General features: G+C 37.8%; 1 protein-coding gene across 1 annotated transcript in view; it reads left to right on the top strand.

Moving 5' to 3' along the window:
- Positions 1-15,498, top strand: part of LOC125233049 (inverted formin-2-like) — a 170,337-nt gene that overhangs the window by 125,907 nt on the left and 28,932 nt on the right. The window contains 2 exon segments of the mRNA XM_048138896.1: positions 14,724-14,832; positions 15,336-15,416. Coding sequence (XP_047994853.1) covers positions 14,731-14,832; positions 15,336-15,416 — 183 coding nt within the window. The 5' untranslated portion in view covers positions 14,724-14,730.

Here is a 15,498-nt window from a genome sequence, read left to right as displayed (position 1 = left end):
TATCAATTGATTATTTACTGTAATTGAATTAGTCATGTATTAAGTTCGATAATGTGGTATAATTATAGTTATTGAGACTAAGTATTGACTTGAATCTGAAAACATATCATTATTTTATCAAGTTTGACCTATGATTAATGACTACGATGGTTAATTTATCCATCAAACTCCACAGATTTCCACTTAAAGCAACCTCAAAAGTTCTTGTTGAATTTTTGTTCAGAATTAGAATCATTAGAATTTTGCGATCCACAAATCATTAAAGAAAGATATTCCATAGGTCTGTATTTAAATCTGATCACGATAAATTTTATATCTCCACTGCTACCCATTTTAACACTACAAATATTTAGAATTAAAACGAGTGGTCATTGCCACTAGATTCCAAAATGTCAGCGCTCATTTAAAAAAAAAACTTTTCATCGTTTTCTACAGACTTCCGAATGGCGAAATCGTGCGTTCGAGATTCAAAAAACGGTCTTCTGGTTCCATACTTAAAATTTTCGTCAGTTTGCTCGAGGATGAAAACTGGGATTCGCTGATTTCTGCCAAATTTCGGCGATCTACAGTTCGCCGAAATGTATATCAGTCGCATCTCTAGCATTTACCGTGGGTGTACAAAGTGGGTACCCATAATATATCGATCAGCACAATCAGTGGCAAGGCCACGCGTGGGCTCCGTCATTAAAGGTATCAAATCGACATTTTGTAACTTTGACGAGTGTCGGTCAGAAAAAAATAAATTTAAAAAGATGGATTGCGAAATAGTACCTTCGGCTACAAGTGGTGCTCGTAATATCTTAGTTAAGAAACTATTGAAAATCAGTGCCACGGTAGCTATGTCTGATTTATCACAGTTTGTAGGTAATTTATTTATACATGCGAAAAGGCAATTCAAAAATAGCTAAGGTACAGCGGGGCAAATCTCGACTGAGGGGCAAATGTAACTGGTACATTTTTTTCCATGGTTCACAATGTTTGCATTATGAAATAGAGTGTCCACCGGTTATATATATAGTCAGCTACAATTGCCCCCCCGCTCAGTCCAGATTTGCCCCGCTGTACCTTAAGTAAAAAAGGTAAGTTCATACCTTCGTCATAATTGTTATTTTCTTCAATTTAATAAACCTACGTCAAATTTATGTAAAATATTAGATGTTTTCTAAAGTAGGTAAGTTTTACAAGCTTTACTACAATTAATTTTCACGGGAGCAGATAAAACTCACAGATTTCCTACGAGCGGAAATACACATAAACCAGTAAATATGTATAAACATACATATAAACAACTATAGAGTTGTAGAGATCCAATTCACGCGAATCATGCTTACGCGCAGTTCTACTGAGCACTCTCAGGTGTCATCGGGTCCATTCAGCATCGCCGGAACGCCCGGAACCCGTTCTTAGAACCGCCAGAGTTGCGGGAACGGAGATTTGCATCTCGTTGTGTTAGTGATTCTTGAGAACTTGGTGGAATATTCCGGAATTAAAAACTCTCATCTCGACATACTCGACATCATGAAGAAACAGTCTAAATTACCTCAGATTTTCTTGTATCCAGATGTTATATTGTGGAAGGAACTGTGGACTAAGGAAATACATGACTTATGATCTTATGAACTCTGATTCAAATATATTAGGTAGAAAAAGTAACGGGATAGAAAACAAGCAAAAGAGACTAACTAAAATGGACGATCATCTTCTCATCTTTGGACGTACGAGTAGGTACTTACACTTCATACTTTCTTACGGACAACCATATCATGTTATAATAGCATTAAATCTCTTTAACTTTGTTGCGACAATAGATTTTCCAATGAAGCCTACCTCAATAAACGACAAGTCTAACAATTTACAAAAGTACTTAAGCTTGTAAGGACAAATTAAATCAACCATAATTGTACAAAATCACTTACAAAGTAACATTTTCTAGAGACTAACAATGCTTTAAAAGGCTAATTCCACAAAGATAGTTGAAAATTTAAGCTGTTTTAAAACTAAGTGGTATAATTTCGTAAGTTAGGTGTTTTCTTGCGAAGTGGCATTTAATTGGGACAGGACAGCAGACAGGCAGACAGGCAGACAAATGTTGGCGAGTGTTAGTAGATCGCTGAGTGGACGGTGCGTGGGCTGACAAGCCTACTGTGTTGCGTTTGGTGTATATGATGAGAATCTAGCGATTATAATATTTTGCCTTCAATATATTTCATTACTTGTCAAAGCGGACCCCAGGCTTAAATGAGCCGTGGCAAATGCCGGAATAACGCAAGGACGATGATGATGTATTCAATTGAGGTGTGAATCAGAAGCCAAAATTGCAATAAGTAATGGTTCAATGCAGAAATCAGATTACCTTAGGTATTTGAAAGCCTTAGCCCCAAAATTCGTTCTTTCCACAAATTGGCAATCCTCTTAATGACAAATTCTGCTTATAAAAACTTCAAGCACCTAGTTAGTATGTTTCTGTTCAACAGAGTCTTGGAAATGGGGTTTAGCGCAGTGAATTGAAGTTGATCCTTTGCGGTAAGGTTACCGTGTTAAAAGATTAAAAACCGTGTGGAATGGAATATAACGTTCCGCACGGTCTCTTGAACCACACCACTCCCTGCATAACTTTCCCAATATGATTCGGCTGACTTACAAGGGCGATAATGGATGAAATTTAGGAATTCCATTTGATACACGGCGACATAGTTGGCTTTGGCTTTGCGCCAACTTATCTTTCTAATTTATGTTTATTTGCTTATTTCCTTAATATATTTATTGGACCACAATCCTGGACAAATTAAATGGCTTCTTAGTTATTTTATCGTACGTGACATATTTGGAATTGTTGATATTGGTGACTTATGTTGTCTAGCGTTTTCAACGAGTCTATTTTAGTTTCCATTAAGAGTGACATCTCATCTTTCCAACAACTTTGTATGTTTTTGCACTTTGATCAGTGGAGTGTTAAGTATGTTGAAATCGTGTTAATATCATGTTATTCAAAGTTAGTCTTTTCTGTTTTCAAAACATCTTCCCTTTTCAAAATTCAACCTATTTCAAGACATCCATGACTTGTTTTGAAAACAGAAATACCTTCATACCTTCGCTGCTCTAAAGTTGTCTAGTTGTAAAAGTTTTGAGAGTCAACTTGTATCAATGAACGACGAAGAAAGGAATGATTGCTACTTCTCCACCACACACAACATTCTTCCAAAGCTAGGTATCTCAAATGTATCAGACAACTTCACAAAGTCCTTCAAGATACCAAATTAATATAAAATATGTTGTCTGCTAGAGATCGCTCTTTAGCGATAAGACCGCCTGTTGTCTGCCTCTATTTATAATAATTTGTTTTGTCTCAACTGTATCTTTTTTCTTTATCTTTTGCTGAGGTGTGCCAATAAAGAGTATTCTATCTATCTATCTATGTCATAGTTTCGTTTTCTTTAACCCCTTATTTGCCAAGAGTGTATGTTGCAAAAATGTGAGTATTCATTGGTGAATTGAATTGATGTTGTTAGCATTATGTAAGCAAAGCATGTAACTAAATAGTGAAAAATGTGTATGAATTTTTAAGGAATAAAAAGGCTATAATAATAATAATAAAATAGCCGAGAAGGACAAGTCCAGTAAGTACCTAGACTTGGCTCACGAGATAACCACCATGTGGGATGTTGATTCAACGATCATTGTCCCGATAGTCGTTTCAGCGAACGGTCTCATAGCGAAGAGTCTCGACCAACATCTTAAGAGACTCTCGCTCGGTGGTTGGATCAAGGGCCAGATGCAGAAGGCGGTGATTTTGGACACAGCGCGGATAGTCCGACGGTTCCTCTCTCTGCAGCCCTAACCACCGGCAGCTTGGGCCCTGCCCCGCTGCTGGCGGCACCCTAGGTTAGGTTTTTTATAATGTGTTTATATGTTTTATATTGTTTTGTAAGTGTTTTATTTTATTTTACTTTTATACTCATATTGTAAAAAACCTAATCTAAGAAAAGAAATAAATAAAGGAAATAATAAAATAATAATGTGCTCTGCCTACCCCTTTATGTGAAACAGGGTGTTATTGTATGTATGTATGTATCTATATCAGACAACTTCACAAGGTCGTTCACGGCACCAAATCTAGTTTGCATCTGTATCTAAACATGTTACATTGACATCCCTCCACTGCCCTTAAGTTGATAGGTAGACGTTTGACCACGGTCACTCCTGATGGTAAGTGATGATGCGGTCTACGGTGGAGCAGGCTTACCTATGAGATACCTATTTACTCTTGCTTTAAAGAGACCTGGATTGTACTCATGCGGAAACACAGACTCGGGCAGGGCATTCCACTCCTTAGCGGTTCGCAAAAAAAAAGTTGAAGCGAAACGCTTAGTGCGTATTTTTGGAATACTGACCGTGAAGCGATGCAGCATTGCCGATTGTCTGGTGGCCCTATGGTGACATATAAATCAACGCTGAAGAAAAAATAGATTGCTAATAACCTTCTCCACGACATGCAATAGTCTTCCAAAGCATATCTCAAATGCATCAGACAACTCCACAAGGTCCTTCACGGCACCAAATCAAGTTTGCATCTGTATCTAAACATAACTTATTGACATCCCTTCGCTGCCCTTTGCACGCGTGCTCGCGGTGCGCGCGCGCGGATCAACGTTTGACAGAATAATTTCACAATATTATAGATCAGCGGTACTTTTAGATCTCGAAACTGAATCGTTCATTGGGCTTTAGTGTGTTTTCACATTATCCGATCCGATATCGGAAGGATTTCAAAGGCAAAAATCAAAAATGACGCCTTCAATATATGGGATATCGGTCCTACATCCGATATCGGATCGGATAATGTGAAACACGCACTTACAGGCGGCCTGGCCGAAATGGCAATCGTTGACGCTAGACGCCGATCGATACGCAATCGCCTCTGTCGGGTCAATACGGAAAAGCGATAGAGAAAGCTAGCTACGATAACGATACGATATCGTAAGCTTTTGTGCATTTGGCTACGTACAGTCACGGAATTTAATTATCGATCCAATTCTAGCTCATTTTATATTGGAACACATAGCTTAACTATGAATTGTCCAGAATAAACTGAGCTAGACGTAAATCAACAATTAAAGTCCGTGACCGTACCCTAGTCTGTCGTATAATCGTAGTGTCGTAGTCTGTGTGTATCTGTCGTGGGAAATATTTCAAACTTTTTTATGGTTGACGAAGTTTCCATTTCCGCGATGAAAATTAGTTTCCTGTAAAACTTTTTCGTTTGGAAATTCATCACGCCCATTTGGTTAGACTCACAGATTATTGCTGGCTTTGAATAGTTAGAGTGTACAATTGTACATAGGTATGTAAAAAAAATTAAATTAATATTTTGAAAAAACCCCCGACCGCGACATAATACTCGTAGATCGATTTTCATGAAACATGGCTAAGAAAACTCCCGACTAACATAGCTTTCAGACAAAAAAAACTTAATCTAAATCGGTTCATCCGTTCGGGAGCTACGATGCCACAGATAGACACACACACACACAGACAGACAGACAGACAGACGCGTCAAACTTATAACACCCCGTCGTTTTTGCGTCGGGGGTTAATAAGAATACCTACAATGGACTGTCGGGGAGCTTAATAACGGTTAATTTATTTTTGTGGACTCAGAGGGTTCGGAGTTTGTCAGCCAGCTGATGTGAGGCTTTCTTGTATTGTAGCCAAATAAACTGGTCGGGCTCATTTAAAATTTCAGGATTTACACAACAGATGATGTACTGTTTAGCGCTAATGTGCGTTTATGAATAACGTTTTTTGACATCCGCACATCAACAACGTTTTAAATAGGTTGTAACTTTTTATGAATAAGGCCGTTAGTATTTTTATTATTGTATATTAAGTATATTTTGATCTTGCAGTATTTATTTAAATGTCAAAGGAAACTCACGATTTCAAAACAATAAACAGTTTTGGTAAAAGAACGCCAAGGTGAGAGCAATGCGCCAAACGATTACCATAACAGTAAAATAAAGCCTAAAGTGAAATAAAAACTCATATAAAATCAAAGTGATAATGGTAATAAAGTTGATAGCAGCAATATTATTTGGTGATATTTTGGTAATAAAAAGTATTTGGTGTATGATGTATTCAATTTCGTAAAGGTCTTTTAGTGAAAAGTTTGCGTGTCATTAGGTGAATGTCAACGTACTTATAATCCTTCAAGTATTGAGGGTGTCCATGGACGGCGGTGATTGCTTACCTTGCCGCAATCCGTCTGCTCGTTTGCCTCCCTTATTGACTTTCCGATAAGACTAAAGTCTTGCCAAAGAATAAAATAGAATAGAATCAATCTCATTTTTTATCACTTATCCACGTGGATAAGACATCTGTCAACTCACACTGGACAAATAGGACCCTTGCATGAAGCGTGACGGATGGCTTTATCCACGTGAGGACCTGACTACAAGTTTTAGTGGCGGCACGTACGCCAACGACACATAAAACAATTAAGAAAAAAACAAAATAAGATTAAACATACATATTTTCATCAAAAAAAACTTCATCCATCGTTCGGATAAAGACATCACACACGCACAGACTTTGACAGACAGACAGACAGACAGACATGCACACAGACAGACACGTCAAACTTATAACACCCCTTCGTTTTTGCGTCGGGGGTTAAAAATCAATTATAAAATAACACACAATAGCCATTACAAAGCGGACCCCAGCCCCAGGTTCCCATGGGCCGTGGTAAATGCCGGGATAATGCAAAATGGACGATGATGCTTTATAATTCAGTAAATTTGAATCGAGAACAGTTGGTAGCCCGCCGTATCAATCGTATCGTGAGATCACGGGTCTTCGCCTTGACATTACGGTTGTCAAACCACATTGTCCAAGTCCGTCTAAACGCGGGTTACATGCAATCAAGCCGATTGATCGATGTTATTGAGTTACCGCAAAAATGTCGATCGGAGCTATGTTTATATGATTCTTTTATTTTATGAGTATATTGTTTTTGACGCAAAAACGACGGGGTGTTATTTTTAACCCCCGACGCAAAAACGACGGGGTGTCTGTATGTCTGTCTGTGCGTGTGTCTGTCTGTGTCGTCGTAGCTCCCGAACGGATGAACCGATTTGGATTTAGTTTTTTTTTGTCTGAAAGCTGAGTTAGTCGGGAGTGTTCTTAGCCATGTTTCATGAAAATCGGTCTACTATGTCACGGTTGGGGTTTTTTTTTTAAAATTTTAATTATTTCTGTGAATACTGTGTCTAAATTAGTTTTTTATCTGTGAGTACTGTGTACCTATAGATACCTACTATGTATATGTCTCTATACATACATATACCTACATATTTACCTAGATATCCTAGATGTCTAATTGAGCACTCTTTTGCAGATACCATTTTTTTCTACTTTTCTCTAGTATCTGGTTACTTATTTTATCTTACTGTTTTGTGTAAGTGTGCTATATTATGGAATAAGATATCTTTTTTCTTTCTTCTAATATAAAAGCGTCATTTTTTTTTAAATTTAGGTATAATATTATGTACATATTTAATTACTTCCTTTGGTGTCTTTACATATATGTTGGTGTTGATAATACAACTGATGATAATTACTTACATTTTAAAAGTTGAAAGCAAAAATTGAGACCCAATCTTTTTCGTGACACTCATCCTGACATAATATGAAATGTCAATGTCATTTCATTGAATCTCTTTTACTCATCATCTAGATCGAATCTATAATGAATGAATACTTGGAAAATATCAAATACATGGTAGGTTACTGCGAAATGATCTCGTTGATATCGGGCAGTTTTGGGTAACATTAAGTAGATGTGTATAGCCGGTCAAACAGATTATCAGTAAAAAGGCGAAAAAATTGAATTATTTAAAGATTAAAAATTTTTAGGGTTCCGTATCAAAATGTACAAAATGTATGGTGCGACTTTGTTCGTCTATCTGTTAAATTACTAAATATGTCGTTTCTAGTGAGGAAAGCTTGCCAGACAACATACTATAATATATAAGTTCAAGTAACGTTGATAAAAAAATTAAATAAAGTCTTGGCTTTTTTAATTAGACACATTTGACAATTGATGCGTAGGGAACAGGGCATTTTTTTTGTTTGCATTATATCATACGCTTCACTACATAGTATAAAACAACGTCGCTTTCTTTGTCCCTATGTCCCTATGTATGCTTAAATCTTTAAAACTACGCAACGGATTTTGATGCGATTTTTTTAATAGATAGAGTGATTGTAGAGGAGGAGGTTTACATGTAGGTATAGTACCCGTGCGAAGCCGGGGCGGGTCGCTAGTGTTTATATATTTTAGTATTACATTTTTATAATTAAGTAGATTATATTTTTAACTCTGATATGTTTTATTTTATTAATGTTAAATGTCAAATGTGCTTTAATTAATTCAATTTAATGAGCAAAATATTAATACCTATGTCATTTTTGCTATGTCAAGGCAAGTAGTTCTATGAGTCTTATCTAGTTCTGTATGACAAATATTTTGAGAATGTTAATATCGATCGAAACATAATGTATACCGCAGGTCCTAGAGATTTCAAATTTGGCACGTAGGTTCCTTATGTAGTGTAGAGGAGCACTAAGAAAGGATTTTCCAAAATTCACCTCCTAAGGGGGTCAAATGGGGGTTCAAAGTTTGTATGGGGAAACAAGATTAGTTTGACTATTTTATTCGAAACTTCACAGGAAGATTCCGTAAGACATATGACTGAATACGTGTTTCAGGTTTTTTGAAAATTTAACCCCTAAAAGGGTGAAAAGGGAGTGATAAAGTAAAAAAATCAATATGGGTATCGTTTTTATGGTTTATCGGGTCGCTGATCACGATAAATACAACGTTTTTAAAATCTAACGAGGTGGAAGTGAAATACCTTCTCCCCTGTTGTGGTGCAATGGGGTTTAAATATCAAAAAAATATATGAAAGAAGATATTGACTGACTGACTGACATATCAACGCACAGCCGAAACCGCTGGTCCTAGAGATGTCAAATTTGGCACGTAGGTTCCTTATATAGTGTAGAGGAGCACTAAGAAAGGATTTTTCAAAATTCGCCTCCTGAGGGGGTCAAATGGGGGTTCAAAGTTTGTATGGGGAAACAATGTTAGTACACTGTTTTGTTCGAAACTTCACAGGAAGGATCCTAAAAACATATGACTAAAGACGTGTTTCAGGTTTTTTGAAAATCTAACCCCTAAAAGGGTGAAAAGGGGGTGATAAAGTCTAAAAACTAATATGGGTATCGTTTTTACGGTTTATTGGGTCGCTGATCACGATAAATACAACGTTTTTAAAATCTAACGAGGCGGAAGTGAAATACCTTCTCCCCTGTTGTGATGCAATGGGGTTTAAATATCAAAAATATATATAAAAGTTGATATTGACTGACTGACTGACATATCAACGCACAGCCGAAACCGCTGGTCCTAGAGATGTCAAATTTGGCACGTAGGTTCCCTATATAGTGTAGAGGAGCACTAAGAAAGGATTTTTCAAAATTCGCCTCCTAAGGGACTCAAATGGGGGTTCAAAGTTTGTATGGGGAAACAAGATTAGTTTGACTATTTTATACGAAACTTCACAGGAGGATTTCTAAAGACATATGACTAAATACATGTTGCAGGTTTTTTGAAAATTTGACCCCTAAAGGGGTGCATAGGGGGTAAAGTCAAAAACACAATATGGGTATCGTTTTTATGGTTTATTGGGTCGCTGATTACGATAAATACAACGAATTTAAAATCTAATGAGGTGGAAAAGAAATTTTCTCCCCTGTTGTCTAAGTGCAATAGGGTTAAAATATCCAAAATAGCCATAAGAGGAGCATTAAGAAAGGATTTTTCAAAGTTCACCTCCTAGCATGATAATTTCACAGGGGCAAGGACAGGGACAGGGACAGGGACAGGGACAGGGACAGGGACAGGGACAGGAACGGGATAGGGTTAGGGTTAGGGTTGGGGTTAGGGATGGGGATAGGGATAGGGATAGGGATAGGGATAGGGATAGGGATAGGGATAGGGATAGGGATAGGGATAGGGATAGGGATAGGGATAGGGATAGGGATAGGGATAGGGGTAGGGGTAGGGGTAGGGGTAGGGGTAGGGGTAGGGGTAGGGCTAGGGCTAGGGGTAGGGCTGGGGGTAGGGGTAGGGGTAGGGGTAGGGGTAGGGGTAGGGGTAGGGATAGGGATAGGGATAGGGATAGGGATAGGGATAGGGATAGGGATAGGGATAGGGATAGGGATAGGGATAGGGATAGGGATAGGGATAGGGATAGGGATAGGGATAGGGATAGGGATAGGGATAGGGATAGGGATAGGGATAGGGATAGGGATAGGGATAGGGATAGGGATAGGGATAGGGATAGGGATAGGGATAGGGATAGGGATAGGGATAGGGATAGGGATAGGGATAGGGATAGGGATAGGGATAGGGATAGGGATAGGGATAGGGATAGGGATAGGGATAGGGATAGGGATAGGGATAGGGATAGGGATAGGGATAGGGATAGGGATAGGGATAGGGATAGGGATAGGGATAGGGATAGGGATAGGGATAGGATAGGGATAGGGATAGGGATAGGGATAGGATAGGATAGGGATAGGGATAGGGATAGGGATAGGGATAGGGATAGGATAGGGATAGGGATAGGGATAGGGATAGGGATAGGGATAGGGATAGGGATAGGGATAGGGATAGGGATAGGGATAGGGATAGGGATAGGGATAGGGATAGGGATAGGGATAGGGATAGGGATAGGGATAGGGATAGGGATAGGGATAGGGATAGGGATAGGGATAGGGATAGGGATAGGGATAGGGATAGGGATAGGGATAGGGATAGGGATAGGGATAGGGATAGGATAGGGATAGGGATAGGGATAGGGATAGGGATAGGGATAGGGATAGGGATAGGGATAGGGATAGGGATAGGGATAGGGATAGGGATAGGGATAGGGATAGGGATAGGGATAGGGGACGGGGACGGGGACGGGGACAGGGATAGGGATAGGGACGGGGATAAGAATAGGGATTGGGGTCGGAATAATCGGCCGGCAATCGATACCAAGGCAGTGTAAAATGCAGGTGGCTCAGTGGGAAGGGATTAGTAAGTAGGCATCGGCGAGTATCCTGCATCCGTGATAACTATTATATTCAATGTGCTGTAAGAATATCGTTGTTTGCTTGCCTTTTATATGTTTATGTTTGCAATAAGTATAAGCAAAATGGAAAAAATTGTAAGCGATAATGCAAGGAAGTACTTTTTACCCTACCGACCATAGCGTAGAGATACTGGCTATGTGGGTTGTATGAAGTTTCCCCAGTATAAATATTTATATAGGTAAAATACATACATATTCGTACCTACTACCTACGCTGTGGTCGCTGTGTAACAATTCTACAATAATTGCAAGAATTTCTTTTAAAACAATAGTAATATGTGTAAGGTACAGTCAGCCAAAAAGCAGTGTAAGGTTCTTGGCTGACCGTACAGTAAATAGATCAGTTACAATGGCTTATCATATAATTATACTCTATGTTTTACATTAGAACAACCTGTTGAATAAGTCATAAGTACAAATTTTATAGTTCTTAAATAAATAAATAATATTAACATAATTATGACGTACCAGTCCATTTCGAATATAATTAATTGACAAGAAATGTCATATATTTACTTTAACCTTAGAAATAGCATACTTTATGTAGTATTTCGTCACTAATTTAAAATTGTAGTAAGTATGTATGGAATGCATATAGACACTGCGTTTTAACTTTGAGGAACAGCGTGAGATACGATACGAGATTTTTTCAAAGTAGTGACGATTTGTTAACGCAATACCTACATAGATACTTGTAACATGTGTTCGGTTTCCTCATGTAGCATTAACCCTAATGTATTATCATTAAGCCTATTAGGTACACCTTTTAGTGGGTAGGTACGTTTCTCTACATATGCTCTACATATGTATAGATACAGGTACATATGTAGTGTTAGTTAGATATATAAGTAATAAGCTTAGTGGGTCAAGGAGTGAAAAACATACATAATAACAAAATTCTTGAAAATTTTCTAGCATGTTTAATCGTTCTAAATACTGTAGAATACCTAAATTACTATCTAGTAAATATGTGAATCATTTCTTTGATTTACTTATGATCAGTCTAGGCAGTCATATTCGAGAAATAGGAGAACGTAAAAAAAAAAAAGGTAAGATGAGGGAAGATTGAAGGTATTGTTTTGCGGGGTAATACAAAAAGCCGTTATACGGAACATATCTCATCTTAACCCTCAAGAAATCCCTTCAATCTTATCCCACCTTACCTTATCTCTATTATACCTACTCGTATATATTTAGTGGAGTTTTTCAAACTGAATCTTCATCGGTTTGCGCAAAATATGTCCTATTTTTCGTAACAATTGGCCACACCTGACGCCGATTTGTCAAGCAAATCGATACAATCATCAAACCATTGATCTTTCGACAATTCGGAACTGGTCCGTTGCGAAAAGGAGCCCTGTCAACGACTGGTTATAATACTTATAACTGATCGTTGGAATATTGAAGGACGAATGCTAATGTTAAGCTGGTAATTATGATATTTGCGTTACTTGTTTGATCTAATTTAAGAATACGTAGGATAAATCACTTTGACGGAGCTATAAGTAGGTGAATCACCTGCTGGTAGAGACAGTTACCCGACTGGTTAATTTAAAAACCGGCCAAGAGCGTGTCGGGCCACGCTCAGTATAGGGTTCCGTAGTTTTCCGTACTTTTCTCAAAAACTACTGAACCTATCAAGTTCAAAATAATTTTCCTAGAAAGTCTTTATAAAGTTCTACTTTTGTGATTTTTTTCATATTTTTAAACATATGGTTCAAAAGTTAGAGGGGGGGGACGCACTTTTTTTTCCTTTAAGAACGATTATTTCCGAAAATATTAATATTATCAAAAAACGATCTTAAGTAAGTAAATATTCTTTATTGCACCACAAGGATAACAGATTACAAATAGCAGACATTAAATATACAGACATCTTAGTAAACCCTTATTCATTTTTAAATACCTATCCAACAATATATAACACGTTGGCGTTGGAATGAAAAAAAATATCAGCCCCCACTTTACATGTAGGGGGGGTACCCTAACGAAACATTTTTTTCCATTTTTTATTTTTGTACTTTGTTGCCGTGATTGATATACATATTGGTACCAAATTTCAGCTTTCTAGTGCTAACGGTTACCTACTGAGATTATCCGCGGACGGACGGACAGACAGACATGGCGAAACTATAAGGGTTCCTAGTTGACTACGGAACCCTAAAAATGAGTTCCATGAAATGGTATTACTTTTCTTAATCTAAACATTTATTTTTAGATTTTAGCAAGATATATATAATTTTCAGTACCTACGCATGGTGCTATTTTATCGCACTAGTGCGAGACGTGGTTCATTATGTGCATATATCGAAACTTCAAAGTGCCATAGTACTTTTTTTTTTTTATTATTTATTTTGAAAAACGTCATACGATACTTCGGTCGTGCTTTAATTCATCGCAACTCGTTCCAGACTTCCTTTTTTCCGAACTTATGCATGTGATTTTGGTACAACTTTTATCGCCGACTGTACAAAAAGGCCCATATTCGGGCCGAGGCAACTGCTTTTATTTTGATCTCATATTTATTAGATGCTTTTTTCTCGTTATTATATGCATATTATTATACAAAAGCGTTCGTTATAACACATTATGTTAATCAGAGATTTTATAGTCTCGTTCTTTTAAATCGAAGCTAGTAATTTGCAACGTCTCAGATTAAACGTATTTTAATGGTTACGTATATGGTTATCTTGTGCTAATTCACACATTAAACTGTTTAGTAAAACATTTTTATGACTAAACTTGTTTAAAGATTCGGGTTATAAATATAAGTAGACGAAAAGAAATGTAAATCCCGCTTTTGTAGGTATTTAACCGACTTCAAGATTTATGAATATGATGATATCAATTTGTCTCAATATTTCTTCTGTTAGTACGATTGCCTGTACTATACCATGTTTTATATTGTCTCAGGTACCCAGAGGTTGTAAGAGATCGTTCTTAAGGAACAAGACCGTATGTCGTTACCTCTGTCCAATTTATTTATGTTTCTTTGCATTTCTTGTAAGATGGCAAGAGATGTACCAGGTATTTTAATGTAGGTATGTGTATGAATGGACCATATCAATCATTGACACACCATCACCAGATCCTTTAGCACAACTTGCCTTGTCGCGCGCGAATCCATACATCAAGCGCGACTTCAAGTATGGACTCGCGCGCGACAAGGCAAGTTGTGCTAGAGAGGCAAAGGTCAAAGTTTCGAGAGGACATTTTTCAATTAAATCCAATTTTCATTCACTGTTTTAGAGTCTTCCAAACCTATCGACGCGGAATCAACCAAAAATCACTCGATAATATGAACATGCGTATACTCATGTGTTTGGCTTTCCGACGCATGGGCGTCTTCATATAGCGATTTTTGGCTGGATAACGCCGATTCTGCATCGCATGCTGCATGATAGTTTGGGGAAACCGTTATGCAGCTGCAAGTGGTATAGTTTGAACGTCACTTAAACCAACTTAAACTTAGTACATCACAATATATATATACTTGAATATCTGTTTTCTTTGTTGCAGAGTCGGCATGGAGAGCCGAGTGGGCTTAGATTACATCGTCGAGCATGCGGAGTATGCTAGCAAGCTCGCGGCGGCGCTTACCTCGCCCGCCGCACCTGTTAAAAAACAGGTAGGTCTAGTCAAGACAAAGCTTACATTATTCAATCAATCGGTAACAATGATCTGAAAAGATGGCCTTTGGACGTCAAACGAGGCGATCAGCTTGGCGTTCGATGCAGCGTCCATCCGTCCTTCTTCAACCTAGCGTTAGCGGCCTAGCGCCAGGGTCCGCTTTCCTGCTCAGTCTTCTCCACTTCGCTCGGTCTTCGGCATCGGCATCGAGATTGTTCTTAGTAATATGTGACCCGTGCACAAACTGGGCTGAAAGCGAATCGCTGTTAGCTTAGCAAAACTCTACTTTATTTTAGTTAAGGCTGACAAATAATACAAATTATTTCGTTTATTTTTGTCTGCACAAACTTTATTGCATTACAACTTCAACAAAACGAAAAAAATCAAATGTAATTTGTCAAAGCGTCGTACCCTGTTTATTTATGATAATTTCATGCAAAATTTTGAATATTTATGGCACCGAAAATATACTTTAATCAGTATTAATGTTGTTTTGTACAGGTGTTCGAGCTGCTGTCCGCACTGTGTGTGTACAATGCTGACGGGTACGCCAGGGCGGTTGACACTCTCGACCGATACAAGGTAAGTCAAAAACTGCATTAAGTTGAAGGATATTAAATAATTTTTAAACATAAAATGGATTTGGATAGCAAACAAAATATTC

This window comes from Leguminivora glycinivorella, chromosome 1 (assembly GCF_023078275.1).
Source record: "Leguminivora glycinivorella isolate SPB_JAAS2020 chromosome 1, LegGlyc_1.1, whole genome shotgun sequence".
NCBI lineage: Eukaryota > Metazoa > Arthropoda > Insecta > Lepidoptera > Tortricidae > Leguminivora > Leguminivora glycinivorella.
Note: the sequence above shows the minus strand (reverse complement) of the source record. Positions and strands in the feature narration are given on the sequence as shown.